The sequence below is a fragment of the Diabrotica virgifera genome, chromosome 6 (assembly GCF_917563875.1).
Source record: "Diabrotica virgifera virgifera chromosome 6, PGI_DIABVI_V3a".
NCBI lineage: Eukaryota > Metazoa > Arthropoda > Insecta > Coleoptera > Chrysomelidae > Diabrotica > Diabrotica virgifera.
The window spans coordinates 28,741,333-28,768,383 of record NC_065448.1 but is presented as its reverse complement, the minus strand read 5'-3'; the positions used below and the strand labels follow the sequence as shown (position 1 = coordinate 28,768,383).

General features: G+C 31.5%; 1 protein-coding gene across 1 annotated transcript; it reads right to left on the bottom strand.

The window, feature by feature from the left end:
* Positions 1-23,644: 23,644 nt before the first annotated feature.
* Positions 23,645-24,876, bottom strand: LOC126886830 (uncharacterized). Its single transcript, XM_050653903.1, has 2 exons — positions 23,750-24,876; positions 23,645-23,704 (listed from the first exon to the last, which is right to left on the bottom strand). Exon 1 carries the CDS (start codon positions 24,837-24,839, stop codon positions 23,808-23,810), a length of 1,032 nt encoding a protein of 343 aa, XP_050509860.1. The 5' UTR covers positions 24,840-24,876; the 3' UTR covers positions 23,645-23,704; positions 23,750-23,807.
* Positions 24,877-27,051: the final 2,175 nt, after the last annotated feature.

Sequence of the window (27,051 nt, the reverse complement as noted above, 5' to 3'; positions counted from 1 at the left end):
AAGTATGCACATTCACTGATGATGGACCGATAGGTCTGAAAACGTTCTGAATTGGACATATTTTATTCAATCCATTGGGATTTTTAAGTTTTAATAAATATACCAATTTACATAGAAGTGGTTTTACTTCTTGTTAGAGTTTTTTAACTATATGGTATACAGCCAACCTAGGGAACTTCCCTTTTAGTTTAAATAAAATAGATCCAAATAATGAAAAATAAGCAAGCCTATAGTGATGTTCATTGTTTCTATTGGAACGAAACAGATGCAAAACGTGGTTGCAGTGAAATCGGTTCTTCTTCTATCCTATAATGAAGTATTTTGAAACATTATCCAAAAATGCCAACTTTTCAGAGAGACAACCGGAAGTAACCTTTTTCTCGGACAACTGCTGTGGACAAAATAAAAATAAAATTATTGCCACCTTATATTTATATGCAGTAACTCTAAAATATTAAAGTTATAACACATAAGTTTCTGATTAAGGGTCATAGACAATGTGCACAGTCTAATTGAAAAATAGATTAAAAGGAATCTAAAATCTGGCCCCATATATTCGCCCCATCAGTACGTGTCTATAATTAAAACTGCAAAAAAAATTAAGTCCTCCATTAACAGTTCACGAGCTTACTTTTGAGTCATTTATGGATCTAAAAAAGCTTCAAGAAGAATGGGGATACAACTACAATATTAATACTCAAGGAAATACCGTAGTGTGGAACGATATTAAAGTCCTGTTGGTTAAAAAAGGAAATCCATTTAGCCAATTTTTATAAAACGTCGTATAAACAGGATACTTTTCTTGAAATTAACGTACGAAACAAAAGAAAGAAAATGCCTCTTTTGATGGATATAATTCCAATACGCGCATATGAGAAAAAATAGAATTAGGTGAAAATAAGAAGATAGATCTCCAAGAGTTAATTGCCAAGAAGCTGATTCCAAATTATTATGCAGAATTTTACAAACTTATGCTTAAATCAATTTTTTTACTGTTGCCAATTTTTTGTACACACTTCTTTCGTGGATGCCCAATGTTTATTTAGTCTACAGAAATAAACAATTTTTGATTGTCTAACCTTTTCGTCTTTTATTTCATGCACCTATGATAAAACCTTTATTAATTTTTGTAGGTACTAAAAACCTAACATTAATTTTAGTGCATTGATGTAGTAGTAAACTGACACATTATATTTTATAACAATAGATAATTTTAAATTAAAATAATAAACAGCAGTATTTCGAAACCGTCCTTATGTGTAGCTTTACTTTAAATCATAAATTGACACATTTGTTAATAATACTTTCATATTAAAAAAGTTTTTAGTACTAAAGTGACACAAGTTTTTTTTTACTAAAAATATCAAAATTTCATTTATAACAAAAGTATTACATTACACGAAATTTGCACAGATTACACTGAAAACTACAAGGTTCCTTTCAGTGCAATATATTGTCTCAGAAGTATTATAGGTTCGGCACTAACAACGATACAAAAGAGATAACCCTAATTATAGAAACGTTTTTTGCGTTTTCTGCAAAATCGAATTTTTTGAGTTGTGCCACTTTATTATTAGGGGTGCGATATGTATTAATGTAGGGCGACTGCAAATAAGATTAAATGGGCAAATGTAACGGCCAACGTCCTTAAGGATAAGTCACCGTAAGAAGAAGATTAATGTAAACTATAAGTTGACTTAAGATTTGATAACAATAAATAAAACTTGAAAGAAATATACTTGAAACTTGAAATAATCAAAATTTTTTGTAAAGATACGTTTAAAAAGTAAGGTACAGAATTCTACATAGTTCTGCGACTAACGTTTATTAATCTCAAAATTGTACATTAAAGAAGTTACAGAATCACATTGGTTTAGCTGCCCTTAATTGCTTTTGCATTGCTGGCAATTGTTTGAATACAAAAGTGTGAAATGACCAAAAGGTTCTGAATTTTGTACTTCAAAAAAAGTTGTAGTTGTAATAAACAATTTCAAGAGTCACTTATAATAAAAAATTTCTTAAACATATTGTGTTTAAAATAAAATTTTCAAATTTATTTCCGTCATCTTGGACCCGCCATTTTGGAAATTTGGAAATTCCGCAAATTTGGAAAAAATATTGCATTTTGATTGATAATATTTTATTGTAGTAAAGAAAAGAGAGACGTTCTCACAAACAATTTATTTTACAACTGACGACCGGTTTCGCTGTCTACAATTATCACAGCATCTTCAGGTCACGGTAAAAGTAAAATTAAATGCTACAAATAACAAAAACCAGAGTTAGTTAAGTGGTCTGGTTGAAATCAAAGGGTAATGATCAAGCCAATATTAAAGTATATATATTTATGCAGGGCCGTAACTACCATTGGGGCCCCACAGAGGCCTCCTTTTGGTTGGCCGTGCATAGATTTTAACGAGGAAAATTAAAATATGTAATTAAAAAGCCGATATCAACGAAATATTTTCAAATGAAACAATTTTAAAAAGACAGCAACATAAAGTCTTAATTTTTCACTGGGGAAATTAGTCTTTTCGACTAAAATGCAATTGGAAGAGAACAGGGGCCCTGTGGCCTGAGCTAAGCTGGGACCCTCGAGACCTTAACATAAAAATTTAAATTATTAGTTAGGAAATTAGTTATTTCGGCGTAACAAAACCTAAAATGCTATTGGAAGAGGGGAACCGGGCTAAGCTGGGGCCCCCGAGACCTTTCGTAAAGATATAAATTGTTGCTGAGGAAATCAGATATTTTGGCGAAATAAAAATTAAAATGCAACCGGAATAGGAGCCCCAGGTCCCAGCCCAGCTAATTTGTCTTAACCAATTTTCCCAGACCACATCTTGGTATGTGAATGGAACCACATGGTACCACATTTTGAAAAGAAGGGTAAGGGTAAGATAAAATGAGCACATTAGGATCAATCCCACAACTACACTGACCAGCTTCACTGACTGTGTTTGGCTCACATTGCAGTTGCTTAATGCTTAAGGCACCTTAAGGTGCATTTACGTTTGCTTGGTAGTTCGCTTGGCTATTCGTTCGCTACAAAGTAAGACCATTTACATTGTAGCGTACGAACGCATTCGTTGATGATCCATCCACAATGCAGATACAGATGAAGATGTATTCATTAGCGCTGCTAATGTTATAATTATTGCAGGACATGCTGAAAAAAAAAGAAAGAAGAGAGTGTTAAATATTAAACATTTTTCCGGACCCCCTTGCGCTGGGGGGTAGGGGCCCCCAGATTACCTTTGCCCCGGGGCCCCCAACATCGTAGTTACGGCCCTGTATTTATGCATACATATAAATACTCACATGTACTTAATATGGTGTATAACAATCACACTCACATACATGCACGCATTCAAATGTAGTGGCAACAAAAGTATGTCAATTATAAGAATAAAATATACACTTACTTTCCGGTATAAGGAAAGTAAAAACCGGTTATTAGGTTTTTACGGTGATTAGGTTTAGGTTAGGTATTATTTTGGATCACAATCATAATTATTATTCTCAAGTAATTATTCCAAACAAAACCATAATTCAAATTTTATTTTTTAAATACAGAAGCAAACTGAAAGTGAAAACTTACATCAGCCAGAAACAATTAAGTTTTATTATAATATTTCCTTGAAAAGGTATTTGTAATCATAATATTTACAAAAGAAGTGATCTGGTTGGGTTGAATTAGACGCAAACATCATCTATTTTTCACACTTAACTCTTGACATTGAAAGTGGATGAATGACTTTTTCTGATTACCAAAAATAATGCTCTGCCTGTGAATATCGAATTACCGATTACAAATACGAATTTCCAAGGATTTCCCTACGTTTTCAAAACGATACACCTATTCCGTTGGTGGGTGTGTTGACGGAAACAGTTATATAAAATATTGTTATGATCTGCTTCTTATTAATTTTATATTAATTATTATTTATTTGATTAATTATTTAATTGTCGCAAATCATACATAAAAAATGAATAAAAAATTCTCAGGGTGCCTTTTTATAATATTAAAAAATGTCTAAAATTATCTTACGTTATACTTATCTTCTCTCGTGGTTTCAGTATCTCTTAGTTGATCCTAATCGGGATAAAATAGGAAAAAGAAATAAAGCAAAATATAAAATAAACATACAGAATTGTCTTTTATTTATCAAAATCAATACTCTAAAAATCTATCAAATCTAAAACCTGTGGACACAGATGTCCGAATGAAATTTCTACCACTTAAATTTATTCTAGTTAAAAAAAAAACAATTTATCGGTTTGTTCCCGATGACTTTGGTAAAACAAACTAACCAAAACAAATTTATGTATTCGCAAGAATACCTATACTTCCTATTTACTTTTTGAAATATTGGAATTTTAATTCATATGCTTTCTACTCAAAATTTTAGTTTCCGAACATAAAAATATCTTTCACATAAATTGACTGACCTTTTGCTTCACTCACTCTGATGTCTTCTCGTGACCCAAAACAGCTCTCCCTCGTTGACTATGTTAAAGGCTACTCATCAAAGCCCTCTCCGTTCTCCAGCTTCAAAACTATCAGCATATCAGCACCAATTCTCCAACAAGCCAGGCCTCTTTTGACCAGTACTCGATTCAAAAAGAACTCCAAAAATTCTCTGCTCTCCTTCTCACAATAATACAGAATCAAAGAGGTATTTCGTCTCAATTTGATCTGTCTCTCGTTCCACTTTTCAGCACTATTCTCCACCATCAAACAACCACTGGTACTTGCTAACTATCTATCCACTAAAACTTCGAACTGCTCCTCAGCGATGACAATAACATACTGCCTTCTTTTTCAAATTCACTCAACATCCAAACCACTTTTCCCCTTCCAAATTGCCAAGAATCAAAAACATTTCTCTTTTCCATTCGACAAACAAACAGTCATTCTTTCAAAATTATTCCGACCATCTTAATTACTTTCGGGGAAACCTACAACATTTACTCGGGGTGAAACAAATATATTAAAATTCCAAACTTTCTTTTAAACCATTTTTCTAGAAAATGATAATTACCTCTACCTGTGGATTCTATAGTTCCCGTAATAAACAATCTTTTTCCATTTTAAACCTAAATACATCGTCCTTTTCACTTTACCTATTCACAAAAGTCTTTAATGGTTCATCGGAAAGCTCATTTAAAGAGAAATCCACTTACATCCAAACTAAATTCTAATAAATATTTATAGATCAATATACAGGGTGTATCAAATTTATGTGCCCGCGTTATTTAAAAAAAAATTTAATTTAATTTTCATTTTGCCTTTGATTGATAAATTGAAAACACAATAATATATTATTTAAAACGCAAACAATTGTCAATAATATGCTCATTTATTTTTGGGTAAACAAGCGTGCTTCGTTTATTATCTCGTAAGGGTTTTGTTGTTGTCTTAGCGAGGGTGTGTCTGAACCGTGCGCGTGCTGTGTCGATACTGCAAGACCACCACACTCTATTATGTTACCATGCTTGCCGGTTTACAATATGGCTAGAAAGGCAATAAATTACTACATCTGCGTTTTAAAAAGATGAAAATCTTTCTGTATTTTAAGAAGTTGACATATAGAGCGTGGCAATCTGGCCTCGAAATCTATTAGTGTTTCCTTGAAAAAAACATTAATTTTATACAATCTGCTTAGGGATACATTTCGTTTCTTAAACTTAACGGCCCTTGTTAGCATATGGGTTGTATATTAAATGTGAATTTTAAATGACTAATGTTATTTCGTTTTGAGAAAAGTTATTAAAAATTTAACAAAAATAGTAATTAAAGCGTATCGCTATACACCCATACAGGAAGTATTAAATGAGTTAAAGTGTACCTACCTATTATACAAATATACAAACGTGTTAAAAGAAATACATGATAATTTTTTTTGATGGTAGTAAAAATAAAAGATAAATTGCATTATCCAATTTATTTTTAAGTAAAATATTTATGTTGATATAATTTTTTTAATCCCATTTGAAAGAGTCTGGGAAAATTTTTATAAGTTGAAATGGTTGGGGTAAATTGTATATTATTGCAATATGTATACAGTGCGTCCATAAAGTAACGCATAAATTCATTATTTCATAAACCGGCGACTTTAAGGAAAAATCCCGACACAGGTCGATTTTTATTTTTAATTTCCGATTTTTTGGCATATATATCATACTAGTGACGCCATCCATCTGGGCGTGATGACGTAATCGATGATTTTTTTAATGGGAATAGGGGTCATGTGATAGCTCATTTGAAGGGGTATTTAATTATCTATTCCATAATATAAACATTAACATAATTATTTGTACAAGGTGTTAAAAAAAAACATTTTTTTAATTAAAATAATTGAGACAAAAAGAAGAATGTATGTAATTTATCTAATTCAAAATACGTTTTAATGTTGTCAGAAAACAGGAAAAAAATGTTTATTTGACAAAAAAATATTGTTTTTTGCTTAAATTCAATGTTAAAGCTGCCACTTACCTAGCTCTTGCCAGTTTGAACATTTCGTTTAAGCGAAAATCAATGTTTATTTGTCAAATAAATTTTTTTTCTGTTTTCTGACAGTAGTAAAACGCATTTTGAATTAAATAAATTACATACATTCTTCTTTTTGTCTCAATTTTTTTAATAAAAAAAATATTTTTTTTAACACCCTGTATAAATAATTATGTTAATATTTACATTAGTAAATAGAGAATTCAATACCCTTTCAAATAAGCTATCACATGACCCCGATTCTCATTTAAAAAAATCATCGATTACGTCATCACGCCTAGACGGATGACGTCACTAGTATGATATATATTCCAAATAATCGTAATTTAAAAATAAAAATCGACCTGTTTAGGTATTTTTCCTTATAGTCGTCGGTTTACGAAATATCGAATTTATGCGTTACTTTATGGACGCACTGTATATTAAACTTACGCTATATTATATTTAATAATAATCAATAAATATATAATAATGAAATAATAAATAAATATAATAATTAACAGAATACATTTTTTTATTAAAAATTGTGTTTTATTTATATTGATATTGATGATCTTTCGATAGTACTAATTTTGATCATATTGATATCGAGTATCGAGTCGAGTGAAGTATCGCAAACTAAAGTGCATTGTAAATGTAACATTGTAACCTATTGGATTAAAAAAATCAAAAACCGGTTTTTGGCCAGTTATATCCGCCAGGTTAAACCGTAAGCAAAAAAAAACCGGTATAACCGAAAACCGGTGTTTTGTCAAAAACCGCCATCCCTATTAGACTGGGAGATATTATACAGAAGTTCAGCCACGATTTTCTAAGTCCTGCCTTTTGCAATACTGGAAGGGTAGACGATGTAATTACAATCTGTGGAAACATCCACAAATTTCCTGTGACATTTTCCTGTAAAAATTAGATTTTCCCAAAAAATAAAAATAGGGTTTTGCGATGAATTTCTAAGTCCTGCCATATCCGTAGATAGACAGGATACTATCGATTTTATGAAGAAAATTTTTTGGGCAGGACGGTCGCAAAAGTACTTAGGGAGTATACATATATACAAATATGTAATGAAAATAATGAAATTTTCATGATTTTCTAAGTCCTGCCAACTTAATAAACTAAACATATTTATTTCAAAATGATCAAAAAAATATTGGCATGACGTCTCCTAATGTTTAAGTATACTTGTCCCTTGGAAAATTCTGCGGAAAATTCTCACCCTGATTCCGTGATTTTCTAAGTCCTGCCTTTAAAAAGTTATAATACTCAAATACAATCAATACCTTTTCGGTACTCGGCAGGAAGGTTAAACAGTTCTTGTAAGACGGCAGGAGTCCTAGATTTGTAAGAAAATTCGTGAAAAAGTCAACGATTTTCTAAGTCATGCCATTTTGCACATGTTTCAAGAATCTTAATATAAGTCTATATACAAAGAGGCAGGATGGTTTTATGGTTATTTTGTATACAGGGTGGGGCATTAGTGTGGGCTAGTCCAATTACTCGTTTGTCGTAAGATATACGAAAAAAGTTATTTAGGTAAAACATGTGCCACAGATAGGACTATAATTTAACAGTATTTTCTAATATACAGGGCTACCCGTTTTCACAGGGTGACAAAAATTTTTGTTTTTTTAAATGGAATATCCTGTATATTTTTACATTTTTGGATTCTACTCGATGTTCTCTTTAATAAAATATAGTGTTTTGAAATATTATACGAGGTAGTTTAAAATATAATTACGTTTTTTTTTATTTTGTAGGAACATTCACACCCTATACATATTGTTAGTGATTTGATATCCAAACTTCTATTAATTTATGTTTAAACGATTTTTAATATAGTCTACTATTGTCAGTTATTAATAGTATACCAAAATGTTTAATTTTAGTATACGGGGTTGGTTGAAACTTGAAACTCGGAATGAGTATTTTTTGAGTTTTCTTAAATGGGACACCCTGTATTTTAGTATTATAATAAAATGATATTTTATGGTACCTTTTTATTTGCTAAGCATTTTCTATACCATATTTATATATTAATTTCGGCAGTAAATTGATACAAACAGATTACTCAGGTGGTTTTTGGGGTTTCTGAACAAGAATGTCACATTAGAACAGATCTTTACCTATTGCCCGGGGTGACTGATATACACGCCGTATTCTTAAATTTCGAGGCTTTCAGACACTAAAGTGATGCAAGTAGATTTCTCGAAGAGTTTTGTGGTTGCTGAACATGAATACGCCATCAGAATCGACCTCCAAAAACTCTCTTAAATTCGAGATCAGTCACCCTTTGCACCAGGTGCTCCGAGGGTCGGTTGTAATGTCATATTCGTGTTCGGCCATCCCAAAAACCATCGAATATTCTGTTTTTTTTTTAATTTATTGCCGATATCCCACGAAACTCCAGATGGCGTGCCTTAGCAGCAACTCTGGGCACTAGGTGATTCAGAGGTCGGTTCTGCTTGCGTATTCGTAACTCCATAAACCTCAAAAATAACAAAATTTTGCCCTTCATACACCGATTTTTACAGGTTTATGCACTTTTGGATGCATGTTATGCACTAAAATGCAATTTCTACCCATTTTTATATTATACACCTTTTCCTGATGTTATCCTGAACACAATGCAAAAAGTTGCAAGTAGATAGATGCTGTATTTAAAAATCGTTATTCTGGTGTTGTTAGTGTTAGTAAATTTTGCTATCAAATATAGGAAACAATATCAGGATAATATCTACAATCCTACAATATTAGGAAAACGAGTTGAGTGCGGCAACTCAGCGCCTGTTACATGCGTGTGTATTTTGTGTTCGAACAAGTAAGAAGGCGGGATAAAATTGCTATGCAACAAAATAAATTAATAACAACAAATTGATTTTAAGGCAATTAATAAATTTAATAATTTTACGGCAATTTAACACAATTCAACTAATCTGAAAATGCTTCCTAAGGCAGATTAAAATAACATAAAACGTGAAAGATGAGACGTGAAACATGAAACTTGAAATAAGAAACAAATAAATTGTGAAAAAACATTTGATTTCATGTGATATACTAATCGAAGAAACAAAAATAAAATTTGTATAGTCGACAATGGAAAGTTATGACGAGGTCGTTGCTGTCATGGCAAACCTTTATTACTTTCTAAGGGAGGCCGCAGATCAAAGAAACGTGAAGTAAAACATAAAACGTAAAACATGAAACAAAATGAATTGTGAAGGACGAAACCGTTTCATATTAAATACTAATCAAAGAAACAAAATGAAAATTTGTATAGCCAACAATGGAAAGTAATGATGACGAGGTTGTTACTCTTGCGGCAACTTTTTATTACTGCCCAACATCATAATCATAGTACGTATTTGGTTGCAAACGAACTAAGTAATCATCTTCCCAAATTTAAATAATTTTATAGACTGAGTATTCAAACATCTACATTGTTTTATTGTGGGTCCTGGTTTAAAGAAAACTGATATTTTCTTATCATTACCTATTCGAGTACCTCTCCAGGTTATAATAATTGTACAACTCTTCATTCTACTTTACAACAGAAACCAATGCAATATTAAATTCTTGGTTGGAATTCATATTATGCACGTAATTAACTGTCCAAAACAATGAAACTGAAACCGAAAAATACAACACGATCTCTTTCCTGAAACAGATTTCACCAAGATAAAAATGTTTTATGTGCATGAATCACACTCGCTTCTTGTGTGTGCGGACTTCAATTTGTTTAACTGTGTTTTATTTTCATGAAACGTGTCATGTTTTATGTTTCTTTGGTGTGGGGCCTCTCGAAGATAAAAAAGTTTCAGGCACATGAATCACACTCGTTTTATTGGTGGGCGTACTTTTAAATAGACGGAGGCTTATGACCAGTACTAGAAATTCACAATTGATAAAATCGATTCATCTCTGGAAGAGAAATAAACGTAGCAGTTTTCGTTTTTCTAAATAGAATTTTTCTAAATTCTTTTAAACTCAAAAAACCAAAAAGCGAAAAATTTTTCACATCGATTTTTCTAGAACACTGCATTGCGTATTCTTCTGAGTTAAAGCAAAAGTACCTTTTAGTACAAAACTATCCCAGAATTCAATAATCCAGTGTCAGAGATGCTTAAAAGTTAGACAGAAAAGTTATTCGATAATATATCCGTTTCCGTACCCAAACGGACCCCTATGACCGGTACTAAAAATTGACAATTGATAATTGACATTTGACAATTGACCTCTGGAAGATAAATAAGTGTACCAGTTTTCGTTTTTCCAAATAAAAGCGTTCTGCAGCTATTTTAAAGAAACTAATTACAAGACATCGATATGCTTCTTCTAGACGAAGCATATCGAAGTAGAGGTCGTCCGCCAACCAGATGGTCTGATGACATTTGTAAAGTTGTAAACGGTTTTAGATTAGTGTTTTTTAAGCATACTCGACATGGTATGACTCAAGAAAAATGTGGTGATATGAATATGTTTGTATAACACCCTGAAATAATTTTACAGACAGATAATTTAATTTTTTTATACGAAATAACTATACAACCATCCTGCCTCTTTGAAAATAGATTTATATTAACCTTCTTGAGATATGTGCGAAATGGCATGACTTAGAAAATCGTGTAATTTTCCACGAATTATCTTACAAATTTTTTAACTATATATAGTAAAAAAGGTGTAACTAAACATCCTGCCATTTTGCATAATGTATACTGAAATTATTTATTTTGTAACAAAATTTATTTTATGACTTAGAAAATCACGGAACCAGAGTGAAAATTTTATACAAAATTTTCCAAGAAACAAGTGCAGTTAAACATTAGGTGACGTCATGCCAATATTTTTTTTGGTCATTTTGAAATAAATATAATTAATTTATTAAGTTGGCAGGACTTAGAAAATCATGAAAATTTCATTATTTTCATTACATATTTGTATATATGTATACTCCCTAAGTACTTTTGCGACCGTCCTGCCCAAAAAATTTTCTTCATAAAATAGATAGTATCCTGTTATTCTATGGATATGGCAGGACTTAAAAATTCATCGCAACTCCCAATTTTTTTATTCATGGAAAATCTAATTTTCACAGAAAAATGTCACAGGAAACCCGTGGATTTTTTCACAAATTGTAAGTACCTTCTCTAACCTTCCAGTATTGCAAAGGGCAGGACTTAGAAAATCGTGGTTGAACTTCTGTTAATATCTCCCGGTTTATATACAGAACCAATAAAATTGGAAAGAGAAGTCGGACAAGGAGACACAATATCGCTAAAATTGTTCAATCGGACTATGGAAGGACATATTTAAAAAATTAAAATGGGAAAGATAAAAATGGAGAGTTGAATGGGAAGAATAAATGGAGAGTTCTTGAACCACTTGAGATAACAGATAAGAAGGAAGAGTTACAGGAGATGGTTGAGTTACTAGATAGAAAAGCGACTGACGTAGGTCTAGAGATGAACTATAGTAAAACCAAGACTATGACAAAACAAAAAGACAAATTAGAAATAGTAGTCAAACAGAATAAATTAGAGCATTAGCAAAAAGATGAAATATGAATTCTACACTGGCGACCATGGGACAGAAGAAAAAAGAAGAAGACCACAGATGAGATGGACGGACGACCTTAAGAGAATGGCAGGAGAGGACTGGATGTAGATCGTCCAGAATATAGACCAATTGAGATTAACAGGGGAGGCCTACATATGCTCAGGAATGGTCGTTTAAGGCTGATTAGATAGATAGACCGTAATGATTCGTTAAAATTATACTGTGGCTAGGCTTTATAAGTAAAGGTAATTAATCAAATTTAAGAATAGGATAAAATTTAATAATCAAATTAAAATGATAATATAATATATTACATACCAACTAACTAGATTAATTTTCTTTGTATATCTCATTATCTACATCCTTAGAATCAACAATTCGCACAGAAGGTGTCTTCATTTCTTTGTTTATGGCATCATAGTCAACACTTTCGTAGAAGATCTCGTTTGTATTTATTTGATTATTAATTGCTTTATTATTGTGCTTGTCGTTTTTGTTATTCTTCTCCTCTTTAACACTTTTTTCATTCTTCAAATCGTTTAAACTCTTAAACTGCAGACAAGATAGAATCATATGCAATAATAGCAAAGCTACAATAACGGGCACGCACACAAACTTAATTACCCAAAAGCTTTCAGATAAGTGTAGAAACTTTTGATAATCAAACATTTCTGGATAACACCCCAATTCTCTAGGTGACGTATTTTTAATTCGGTATTTTTCGTCTTTGTTTAAAGAGCCATTATAAACCATCATACCTAGTATATTAGTACACCATAGTAATGAGCTGTTTTCGGTACGATGCAATAGTTGCAGAGTAGTGTTACCTTTCATTCTTCCATTTCTTTCATAATTAAAAGCAAGAAATGTGTTTGAATTTATGGTATATTCCTGTACTATATAGCTTTGTATATGGGGTACCTTATTATATCTCCAACAAACACCTAAGGAACTATTAATTTTTGGGTCTTGGCATGCTTTTTCCTTATAGTCACACATTTTTCCACTCGGTAAAAGTACTAACGATTGTTCTACATCCACTAAAGCTTCTTGTGCGTCTTTGATAGATACTTGGATAGTACTAGGATTATTTAAAGGACTTTTTAGACAGGAGCACAAATATTTTTTGGTAGAGCCTTCTGAACAATTCTGAATATTCCGAGGTTCTGGTTCAACCCCTTTTTGTTTGTTGTAAGATTCCTTGCTGCTATATAAGTACCAAACAGGAATGGAATAGAAGTTTGCATAATCTATAATGGTGTAATTTTTAACTTGTGGATTTATCACTTCACTGTGTACAAAAACGAATGATATCAAACAACTTAAAAATAAAACGGTCGTCATTTCTGTGCACAATTCTTTAAAAACTGCTTCAGTTTTATCATCTACACAGATATAATACACATATCCACATGAATACAAAGAAAATAACGGATACACAATGTGGTTTAAAACTTTGGCAGATATTGACCACAATCATGAAATTCCACAATCAATGTCGATGTATGTAATTCTGTTTTGATATCTTTTGCTATTTTAATATTAATAGTCCTGGATCCCACGTATCAAATAAAACATTATTAATAGCAAGCTGAAACTTTGTTCATAGAGTAAGGGTGTCGAGTCTGACGAACTATGATATATGGGAACACTGGAACAGGGAAAGTTTTAATTGTGGAACATGATAAACATGTCATCCTGACAAGTTTATGATTGTGAAAGCAGCGTGTTTTTAAGTTTATTGTAGGGGAGTAAAGTATGCTAAATGTGCAGTTACTCGAGCGTTATGGGGATCTACTGGGTTGTGAAGAGTAGGTCCTAAAAACAAAAAAATTTAAGTAAAGTTTTCCATTTTAGTGGGGACTTTTCATTTATAATTTAATTTTATATTTCCAACAATATTTTTTTAGATTATAGCGCCATCTATCCATAATTCGAAAAAATGTCTCGAATAAAAGTTACTTATCTTTACGTAGGGAATCCAAATCTGCAATAAAAATGGGGGCTCTCATTTAAGATTTTAATGTAACCCCCCACCCCACCTCCATGGGGGGTCATCTTTGGTGCCATTTGATAGATTTTTCAACAATATTGAATAAGTGTATTTTTTAGTTTTTCGATCTGATGTTCATTTCGCAAAATATCGCGGGATTCGTATTTAAAATTTTAAATTTACCCGCACTCCTCTACGTGGGAAGTCGTGTTTGGTATCATTCGATAGATTTTTGAAAAAAATTGAGCACGTATTTTTTAGTTTTCTAAAATTCGCTTTTTTCTTGTGAAATTTTGGGACTGACGTTCGTTTTGCGAAATATTCGCTTTTTTTGTGAAAATTTTGACTCGCTCATTTCCTTACGCCCCCAAATCGTCAGATTTTTGAAATATACACTGTTTTGCATGTCCTTAACTTACCTTATCTTAACCTGACGATTTCGAGTTTTTCTATGGATAGATTTTTTTTTCGACCCCCCCTCCCCTTAACGAACTCCCCTGCATTAATAGCTAATATATGGTAGAGGTACATTTCTCCCCATGTAATAATCTAACGCGCTCGAGTAACTGCAAAAATCCCCGCTTGGGCTCCCCTACCATAGCCAACGTTAAGGCGCATTTAAATCAAAGCGAACACGAACGAACGAACGAATTCGTTCGTTAACTTTATTGTATTTGTACAGCGAATCGAGCACGACCGAACGAATTCGTTCGCATTCGCACATGTTTCAACCGATGTCGGTAAGTTAGCGAATCATCAAAGGAAATCGTTGTTCAATGTGGGCAGTGGATAGACGGTAGCGAACGAATTCGTTTAGAAGTACTGATTTAATTTATTTACAAACATTAGTTTGAGAGGGTTGTTTATTATGTAGTCGTGAAAACATAATTTTGCAATATGGAATCATGGAATGGACCAATGAAAAGATACTTCAATTAATTGAGTTATGTAGAAATGAAGAATGCCTATGAAACCCGATATCGAATCTATCTATATAAAATAATAAACAGAAAAACTTATGCTTGGAATAACTAGCCTCTACTTATCTCCTAATTCAAAGTCTACCCTATGCCAATGTGTGCTTTTATCTTGGGGGTGGTTCCCACCCCTTCTTAGGGGTGGAAAATTTTTTGGTTAAAATTACCACGGAATTCGCTAGAGAACCTAATTCTAAGCAAAAACTGTTCTATAATTTTTTTTGAAAACTCAATACTTTTTGAGATATTCGTGGTTGAAAATTGGCCATTTTCATTTAAACATAATACCTTCTCGAACGGTTTTTTGCAAATACCTTAAAAACTATGCATCTAACTTAAAAAAACTATATTAAACATTTTTGTAGGTTATAAAAAACAAAGAGACACTTGCCTTCATAAATCTTCTAGTTATAATACAAAAAGAGATATGGTAGGTGAAAATAGTTTGGTTTTTGGTACATTCTCAAATTGGTGTATTCAACTTAAAATAACAGAGAAACGGTCGATTTTAGGTGTGTAATGCTACTAGTACCTTTTGTAGTGCTTGAAAAGACCTTTAAAATGAGCTACATTAAAGGTCTATTACATAAAAACTAAGCGAGATATGCTGCAAACAAAATTGATAACTAATGTATTTTAAGAAAAAAATGAGAAGTAATTTTAACCTCCATCCACCAAAATGTAAACACATCGTTTTCCTTCCACAATACATTTTACTATAGTGTTATTTCTATGTTAAAAAAGTTGGACCGGTTTAAAATGAATGGTTTTTGAAAAAAAAAGATCAAATTATAGAGAGCATTTTTACATTTTCTTAAAAATATTCCTTTTTCTCCATGTAACTTGAAAATGATAAGAGACACAGTAATGAAAAATAAAAGGAAATTTTTACCTGAAAAAGCCCTACATTTTTGTGTGGTATCTTTTTTTCGTATCTCTTATCTTTTTCGAGTTACATGGAGGAAAATTTTAAGAAAATTTAAAAATGCGCTCTATAATTTTATTTTTTTCAAAAACCATTCATTTTAATCCAGTCCAACTTTTTGAACATAGAAATAACACTACAGTAAGGTCTCGTTTTATACGGTGGATACGTTCTACAAAAAAGCGTATATAAAAAAATAGCATTAAATAAGACTTTACTTGCATTGAAAAAGTAGGGATACGTTCCGTAATTGTCTAAAATCAAATAAAATGGTGGACCTTTGTCCACCAAAAACTGTATGTCTTTGATGTTTTTTTTTCTCATTGGGCCAAATAAAATCTTAAAGAAAAAATTACGACTTACGATATTGAGATTGCAAAACTTCTTCTAATGGAACATAAAAGTTTATGACACTTAATTAAATGTTTCAACCCAGAAATCAACATGTGCTTTTTATTATACTGCAATATGAAATCAGCAACATTTTTACGCCTGGTTGCACCAACAGATCTTAAGCTTAAAACGTGCTTTAAGCTCAGCTTACGAAACATATGTGTTACACCATTGAGTCTTAGATCAATTTTCAGCTTGTTACAATGGATTGCCATGTGGATTAAACCGATAAGAATAGAAAATTGTGGTGCAAAGTAAGTTAGACCTAAAGCGGCCCTATCTATAAGCTGAGCTGGGCTAAGCTGGAGCTTAAGATTTGAACTCTTATACCTGGTTTCACCAACAGATGTTAAGCTTAAGACATGCCTTAAGCTCAGCTTACGAATCATACGCTTTGCACCATTGAGTCTTAGATCAATTTTCAGATTATCGCAATGGATTGCCATGTGGACTTCATAGAAAAGAATCGAAAATTATGGTGCAAAGTAAGTGAGACTTCAAGCGGCCCTATCTATAAAAGGAACTGGGCTAACCTGAAGCTTAAAATTTGTTGGTGCAAACAGGCATTAAATACTTAAACATTTAAATTTAATTTCAAAACAATTACAGGTTATACCTTTTAATGCGAAACTCATATTGATATATGTAGTAGCTACATGCTACATCATGTAACAAGGGAATACCCGAAAATTGCAAACCCTCAGATTACTGACATCTAGATGGCAATAGTTAATATGAATTATACTAGTTCTTAATAAAAGAAATGTTTGTATAAAATACAAACCGCACAAGTTCAAAATCGCATTAAAATAATCCGCATAAAAAGAGACCTTACTGTATAATAAAAAGTATTGTAAAAGGAAAACGGTGTATTTAAATTCTGATGGATGAGGGGTTAAATATACTTCTCATTTCTTCTTAAAATACATTAGTGATCAACTTTTTTTGCAGAATATTTCGCTTAGTTTGAATGTAATCGACATTTAGTATTGCTCATTTTAAAGGTCTTTGCAAGCACTACAAAATTTATTAGTATCAAGTATCATTATAGAGCTAAAATCACAGTTTCTCTGTTATTTCAAGTTGAATACACCGATTTGAGCATGCAGCAAAAAACAAAACTCTTCTTACCTACCATATCCCATATCCCTCTTTGTAGTTTAACTAGAAGATTTATGAAGGAACGAATCTCTGTGTTTTTTTATAACCTACAGAAATATTTTATATAGTTTTTTGTTGGATGCATAGTTTTTAAGGTATTCGCAAAAATCCGTCCAAAAAGGTGTCATTTTTCAATGAAAATGGCCAATTTTCAACCACGAATAACTCAAAAAGTATCGAGTTTTCAAAAAATAATTATAGAACAGGTTTTGCTTAAAATTAGGTTCTCTAGTCTCTTCCGTGGCTATTTTAACTAAAACATTTTTCACTCCCGAGAAGGGGTGGGAACCACCCCCAAGATAAAAGCGCACATCGGCATAGGGTAGACTTTGTTTCTTGAGCTATTGCCTACTTACTGTGAAAATATCAAGTAAATCGATGTATGTAGTAGGATGGAATTCGGAGCCAATTACCCTCATTAACTGACCTATAACATATTTCCTGTCATTCGACGTGTTCTACGTGTAGTCTGGGCTGATTATCGGAGAATAGGCCATTTTTGGGAAAAGTTATTTACCAGCAATTTTATTGCTGGGATCGAATCTTATTGTATGTATTAATAATATAGGTATGCAAAATCCGCAGATAGTGTGCTACTTTTTTTATAAACAAAATGGGGCCTGAAAATCGTGTTTTTTCAATTTTTGCTCTATAACTCCAAAGATTTTAACTTTACACCAAAAACACCCAAATAAAATTTCACCGCAATTAAATTCTGCATAGAGACGTGTTTTTCCCGATTTATTTCGACAAAAACTTTCCCCGGAAAATGCGGGTTTTTCCAACAAAATCTTTAATTTTCTACTAAAATTTTAGATAAGTAATTGTTAATCAATAATTAAATGACTTGGCAAAGTAAAAGCTCTTTTTGTATAGATTATAATTCCAGAAGCCGATGGAAATTGAATAGAAATTTTAGCAACAATTGAATTGTTAATTAAAAATTTACGGTCGCTATAATAACCACAATAATTATGATACATAAGAATAACTGATTTTTTTATAAAAAGACACTATACCTCTATAATGTACTTTACATAATTGAAATTGGACTATTTATGCGGCCTCAGGAATATTTTAAAATTATAAACAATTTTTTGGCTTATCAACAAATAGAATATCTCGCGAAATAATAAACTAAATTAAATGGTAAAAACGGTCTGGAAAAAACGGCAGGACGCTTCCTTTAAAAAAAAATCGTTTAATTGTGATGATTGTGGTTCTTGAGATACAACCAGTCAAAGTTAACCGGCATTTACGGCAAAGATATAAATAATACGATCATAATTTTTAAACCATCACCTTTTAGTTTTCATCCTCTTTCTCCACACCAATTTTCATATCTTTAAAGTAATCATAACATATAGTATTATAATAAAAACTATCGATATTACGAGTAAAAATTGCCAAAAATAGCAAAATTCCAATCAAAAATTAGATTGGAGAAAATGTAACCCTCAAAGTTCAAAATCGATATACGTTAAAAAATGCATTTTCTCGGCTTCCCATGGAGCAATTTCCTTCATTATTTTTTTGTTCCCAAGTAACTCGAGTAGAGCCATCGAACTAATGCATTATTAAATGTCAAACTTGCTTTGGTTTTGTTATAATAAATTAATTTATTTATTATAACAAAAAATTTTAATTTGTTTAAATAAAGATTGTTTAAATAATTATACAGCTTTCAAATGAAAATATTTGTATTTTTAACATTAAAAGGTACACTTGAAGTAAGTTTATCTAAAAAAAAGTCTACAACTGAAAAAAATATGTAGTTTTCTTTCTGTATAAATAATTTAATATATTATAACAAAACAAAAGCAATGCAAGTTTGACATTTAATAATGCGATAGTTAGATGGATTTACTCGAGTTACTTGGAAACAAAAAAAAGAATGAAGAAAATCGCACCATGGGAAGCCGAGAAAATGGATTTTTTTAGCGTATACCGATTTTGAATTTTGAGATTACATTTTTCTCCAACCTAATTTTTGATTGGAATTTTGGTATTTTTGGCAATTTTCACACGAATTATCGATAGTTTTTATTATAATAATATATGTTATGAGTATTCTAAAGATATGAAAATTGGTGTGGAGAAAGACGACAAAACTAAAAAGGTGACGGTTTAAAAATTATGATCCTATTGTTTATATCATTGCCGTAAATTTCGGTCAACTTTGACCGGCTGTATCTCAGGAACCACTCATCATAATTAAATGTTTTTCCTTTTTAAAGAAGCGTCTTGCCGTTGTTTTTCCAATACCATTTTCACGATTTAATTCAGTTTAATATTTCCCGAGATATTTTATTTGTTGATAAGCCAAAAAATTGTTTATAATCTTAAAATATTCTTGAGGCAGCTTAAATAGTCGAATTTCAATTCTGTAAAGTACATTAGATAGGTATAATGTCTTTTTATACAAAAATCATAGCTATTCTTATGCATCGTAATTATTGTGGTTATTATAGCGACCGTAAATTTTTAATTCACAATTCAATTGTTGCTAAAATTTCTATTCAATTTCCATCGGCTTCTGGAATTATAATCTATACAAAAGGAGCTTTTACTTTACCAAGTCATTTAATTATTGATTACCAATTACTTGTCTAAAATTTTAGTTGAAAATTAAAGATTTTGTTGGAAAAACCCGCATTTTCCGGGGAAAGCTTTCGTCGAAGTAAATCGGGAAAAACGGGTCTCTATGCAGAATTTAATTGTGGTGAATTTTTATTTGGGCGTTTTTGGTGTAAAGTTAAAATCTTTGGAGTTATAGAGCAAAAATTGAAAAAAAAAAAACACGATTTTCGGGCGCCATTATGTTTATAAAAAAAAGTATCACACTATCTGCGGACTTTGCATACCTATATTATTAAGACATACAATAATAAGATTCGATTCCAGCAATAAAATTGCTGGTAAATAACTTTTTCTTCTATTTTGCTAATTAGACCAGAGTAGTGTCGGACTGGTTAAAATTCCCTACAATTTTCGATCTCGACGCACTTCCTCTCGATTTTAATCGTTTTTAGGTGCCAAACGAAAGCCAAAAACACCTTCTTTTTTGATATTCTAAATTCTAAATTATGTTCTGTTGTGATTTATCGCATTATTTTCGAATTTAAAATTTTATGCAAGTTCCCTACTGTTGGAATTGAATCCATTGATTTTTAAAGCTTACTAACAATATACCTACAATGCTTTTCAGAAAAAACTATCCACCTTCAAACTTTTGAACCATTGATTTTTAGAAAAATCAGAAAATTACGTCAAATAATATTTGAAGGCGGAGACATTATGCCGTATTTAAGCTTGCCGAGAGAAGCACCCTATCACCCCCCTATCATGCCTTAATTTTTTTTTAAATGACTTCCATCTTTTTTAATTTGATATTAGGATTCTCCTCTTTGTACTGATTTCAAAAATGTATATAAAAGCAAAGAAAACTGGATTGAAAAAAATATATATTTTTTTAACAATTTTATTACAGCCATTTAAAATGATCATTTCACTACCAAAAATCTTAACAATAATAATTATAATTATTCAGAATTTTAAAAGTCATTCTGAATAATTATTATTAAAATTTTTGGTAGTGAAATGTTCATTCTAAATGTTTGTAATAAAATTGTTAAAAAAATAAATTTTTTCAATCCAGTTTTCTTGCTTTGGTATTTATTTTTCTCATAAACTACTCACTTCAAGCATCATGAATACATTTTTGACATCAGTACAAAGAGAAGAATCCAAATATAAAATAAAAAAAAGTGGAAGTAATTAAAAAAAGGGATGATACGAGGGGTGAGAGGGTGCCTATCCAGGCAAGCTTAAATACGGAATAATGTCTGCCCATTCAAATACATGATGTGTTTTTGCGTTTTTCTAAAAATCAGGGGTTCAAAAGTAATTTAACCCTCTAACCGTTATGACCGTCTGTAGACGGTGTTTATTTTTCTAGTTTCAAACAATATCATTTTTAAGTTATATTACGGTCATAACGGTTAGAGGGTTAAGATAGATAGTTGTACCTGAAAAGCAGTGTATATCTGAATTTTCATATAAATGACTAAGATAAAATTAAATTATTATTTTTTACCAAGTAACACAAACAAGATTTATTTAATTTATTACTGTTTTGTGTTTTGAGAATGATTTCCGAATTTGAAATCGAAACGTCAAAATAAACTTATTTTAAACTAAAATTGTGGTTCATTAGTCACTGTTAAAGATAGTAAAGAACTATTTACACATATTGATGTTGATGAAACACCCTATATAATAATAGAAGTGATAATAAGGTTTTATTTTAAAAGTAATTAAACGGTATTTACAATCAGATAAAATTTAATAACAAAAAATGATATAATACTACATACCAACTATCTAGATTAATGTTCTTTGTATAATTCATTCTCTTCATTATTAAAATCAGCAATTCTCACAGATGGTGTATTTATTTGTTTGTTCATAGACCAGTAAGGATCTGCGAAAAAACGTCTATTTTTGGATGTGAGAGGTGGCATTCGGATTTTTGCAGATAAAGTTAGGTGACACCTTCAGTAATAATAATTGACTTATGCTCCTTCTCAAATATGCCCGGAACATTAATAAAAAAATTAAAATATTTAAAAATTTCGAAAAACATCGATTTTTTTCTGCTTTCTTTGCTTATAACTTTAAAACGATTCGTTTTGGAACAAAGTCGCACAGAAATAAAATAAAGATAATTGAATTTTGTATGATATACGACCGGTAAAAAATGTTTTAAGGTATTACCTTTTCTGCAATATAGCAATAAATACAAAATAAGGGGGCAAAATAAATCTGTTGATATTCAATATTTTTTAACCACTTTGGTGGCAGTTAGAACCTTAGTAATTCACTTAGGAAATTCTTTGTAACATACTTAAATCGTGTACCAAATTTCAATAAAATCGACCTAATAGATTTTGCATAATAAATTTGCAATCTAAATGTTTTTAAAAAAGTTCAAATTTTTTAAATTCTTTCTGAACAAAAAGTAGACCATTTAGATGTTGGCTAAATTGTTTACATATAAAGAGGTGCTCTATCTATCTAATACACTTTACAGAATTAAAATCGGATTATTTAAGGGGCCTCAGCAATGTTTTAAATTTATAAACAATTTTTTGGCTTATAAACAAATAGCTTTGTTTAATAATAAAAAAATTAATTTTTAGCAATGCAAATAATTAAAACCGGCATAATTTGACTTAAACTTTCAAATGCTGTCAGCAGAATTGCTATTTTATTTTTTAATCAATTGTTATTCGCGTTCAAAAATTGCAATTTCTCGATTTTTTTAAAGTTCCACCGCGTTTATCTCGAAAACTATGCATCCTACGAAAAAACTTGTAAGAACATTTTTTGCTTAGAATTACCCAAGAAATACAAAAAAAATGTTTTATTTTGCGAAAAATCGATGATATGTAATTCCTCAAGTTCTTTGTTTATAACAATATTATCGACATCCGGATCAACTATTACCCAAAAAATTCGTGTTATACGGGTTAAAATACATAAAAAACTTGGGTAAGTTCATCTAAATAAAGGAGCCCGTAGCACCCCCTCCTGGCCACAGCACTAATTTGTTTATAAGCCAAAAATTGTTTACAATTTTAAAACATTGCTGAGGCTGCTTAGATAATCCGATTTCAATTCTGTAAAGTGCATTAGATAGGTGGAGTACTTCTTTATATGTAAAAAAATTGACAAATCTTTGTATGTTCTAGTTTTTGTTGTGCAAGATTTTAAAAAATTTTAATTTTTTAAAAAAAGTTTAGATTGCAAAATTTGGTGTACGGTTTTAGCACATTACAAAAATTTTCTAAGCCAATTAGGAAGGTTCCAAGTGTAACTTAAGTGATGGAAAATCATTGAATAAGGACATGCTTGTTTTGCTCCCTTATTTTATATTTATTGCTATTTTGAAGCAATTGTGATAAATTAAGACATTTTTAACCAATCGCATCTGATATAAAATTTAATTATCTTTGTTTTATTCATATACGACTTTGTTCTAAAATGAATAGTTTTTAAGTTATAAGCAAAAAAGTAGAAAAAAAACGAAATTTTTTGAAATTTTTAAATATTTTATTTTTTTTTATTAATGTTCCGGGCATATTTGAGAAGGAGCATAAATCAATTATTATTAACGAAGTTATCACCTAACTTTATTATACCTAACCTAACCTAACCTAACCTAACCTAACCTAACTTTATTCGCAAAAATCTGAAGGCCACCTCTCACATCCACCTAAAAACAGATCCTTACTGGTCTATCATGGCATCATAGTCAACACTTTCGTAGTAAGTTTCCTTTGTATTGGATTGATTTTTGTTTAATTCTGTATTATCCTTTTCCGAATTCTTCTCCTGTTGAACACATCTTCCATTTTTTAAATCGTTTAAAACCTTGAACTGCAGACAGGATAGAATCATATGTAATAATATCAAAGTTGTAATAACGGGTACGCATACAAACTTAATGACCCAAAAGCTTTCAGAAAATTGTTGGAACTTTTGAGAATTCATAATTCCATACATGGTATTAGCTTCAATATTATTATCATCAGATTTACTTTCTGTGTTTTTATCATTTGAATAAAAAATGTTAGGATAACACCCCAACTCTCTAGATGACGTATTTGTAGTACCGTGATCATGGTAGTAATCCTCTAAAGAGCCTTTAAAAGCCACCATATCTACTCTATTAGTACACCACAAACGTGTGTTGTTTTTGATTAAATACAATAGTTGTAGTGTAATTATATTTCCGTTGTACTTAAAAACTATAAACGTGTTTAAATTTATGGTATATTCCTCCACTATATAGCTCTCTATATCGGGTTTCTTTTTAATTCTTTCTTTGTTCCAGCAAACACCAAGGGATTTACTAATATTTAGGTCTAGGCATTTTCCTTCATGATAGTCACAAACTGTTCCACTCGGTAAAATCACTAACCATTTTTCTATATCCACTAAAACTTCTTGTATGTCTTTGATAGGTATTTGAATGGTACCAGGATTACTAAGTAATCCTGGTCTTAAGGAGTTATTTGATAAGGTTTGTAGGCAGGAACACAAATATTTGGTGAAGCCGTCTGAACAATTCAGGTATTTGCTAGATTCTCTCCCATTTTGTATGAAATAAGATTCTTTGCTGCTATATAAGTACCAAACACCAATCGAATGCGACTTTGTATTATCTATAATGGTGTAATTTTTGAATTGAGGCTTTATCACTTCACTATGTACACAAACGAAAGATATCAAACAACTTAAAAATAAAACGGGAGTCATTTTTATGCACAATTCTTTAAATACTGCTTCTGTTTTAGTGTCTACACAGACATAATAGACATAATATACATCTCCACGTGATTACAAAAAAATTACGGATGCACAATGTGGTTTAAATCAGTTGCAGATATGACCGCTATCATTAAATTCAACACTAATAGGCCTGGATCCCGCGTACCAAAAAAGAGTTTACTAATGCAAGCTGAAAATGTGTTAATGGCTTAACAGTGTCTAGTCGGACAAACTTTGATGTACGAGAGCACTAGAACAAGGGAAGTTTTAGTTGTGGAACAGGTTACAGGTTTCGAACGTTAGACTATTAAAGCGTCCCATGTATTTTGTCGGACCGAACTGTCGGACCCTTTTATTAAACTCATAGACTTAAATAATGATAGACGGAGTGTCATTCAGAGCGAAGTGACGACACCATCTTTTATTCTTTGAATCAGGGCCCAGAGCACGCAAAATAGAATTCTATTTTGCTGACGTCACAAAATAGAATTTCATAATGGGAGATAATCGACGGTTGCTAAGCAACATGACGTCACTAAAATAGAATTCTATTTTACGTGCTCCCACTGCAGTGCTGTTTCACTCTTACGCATAGTAAAGCTGCGATAGTAGTCCTCCCCTTCCGTGCCTATACTCACACTTAATGTCATTTTAGTTTCTCGATACAATGTGCTAGGAAGAGATACCGCAAACCAGTCAAAGAGATCTTATCGTCAGGAAGCGCGGAGTGTAGGCCCACTATATGTACCTCTATATACCTCTATGATTAAACTCTCATGCAAAAATCAGACTGCTATTAAATTTATCACCAACATAATTCCTGTCATTTGACAGTTTCTACGTGTCAGACTTATTAAAATGCTTAACATATTTGTCGAACAAACATATTTTCATATATTATATAAAGTTTGCTATAGGGCTTTCCATCGATTGTCATTTGTTTCGAGCTTCTGTCACGTGTCACATAATATTAATATATCTCCGTCATACGTCTTTGATTTGTATCATTGGTATGTACCAATAACGTATGTCGTAGATATAATAATATTATGTGACACATGACAGAAGTTCGAAACAAATGACTGTGAATGAAAAGCACTATTCAGTAAACCTAAAAACAACCTGCTAGTTTTCACAATCCTAAACTTGTCAGAGTGACAAGTTCCACAATTAAAATACGTTCCACAATTAAAACTTCCCATGTTCCAATGTTCCCATATATCAAAATTTGTCCGACTACACACCGCTAAGCTATTAACAACTTTTCAGCTTGCTATTAATAAACTTGTTTTGGTACGCGTGATCCAGGCCTATAAATAACGCATTTCCCTATAGTCCATTCACTAACGGTAAAATATTGCAAAACCTCCAAAATTTAAGAAATTAGAGCGTAGCACTTGTATTGCGGATTGCCAACAGAAGTGAATACTTCTAATATATTCGATTATATTCGATTCAATTCAATTCGATTACATTCCATTAGATTTAATACTGTTTATACATTTTAATTCATTTACTATTTTGTTGAGTACTAAGGAATCTTTCTTGTTGAAACTTTTACCACGCTGAGCAGATGGGTTGTGAATTATTTAAAATGCTCTCATCTTAATTTCCTCGGCATCCTGTATGATTTGTGTATGTATGTATCGGTTTTAGAACGTCTTTCGACGTTGTCCGATGCCTAACTTCCACGTCATTCTATCATCCCATTGGCCATCTCTAAGATCCCTTGTACTCATTGCTTTGGTTACCCCTTTTTTTCATGTCTTTTTGGGTCTTCCTCGTTTTTTGCGGTTTGGTGGTACCCACTGCATGATCTTTTTGGGCAATCTTGTGTCTTCCATTCTTTGAACATGACCATACCAAATCAATTGTTTCCTCTCAATGTCTGTTGTTAAGTTACCATCTATTCCAATTCGTCGTCTTATTTCCTCATTTCGAACTCTTTCCCTACGGGATATACCTAACGATCTTCTAAACACATCCATTTCTACAGCTTCTAATTTTTTCCTGTTGTTCTCTGTTATTCTCCAAGTTTCTGCTCCGTAAAGTAGGCTGCTTTTAATAAGTGTTTCTTAGATATTGTATTTTCGCTGTATTCCTATTTCGGAGTTCCAAAGTATTCCATTTAGGCAGCCAATTGTTCTTCTAGCTTGTGTTACTCTTTTCTTTATTTCCTCATCGTCTTTTCCCGTTGTAT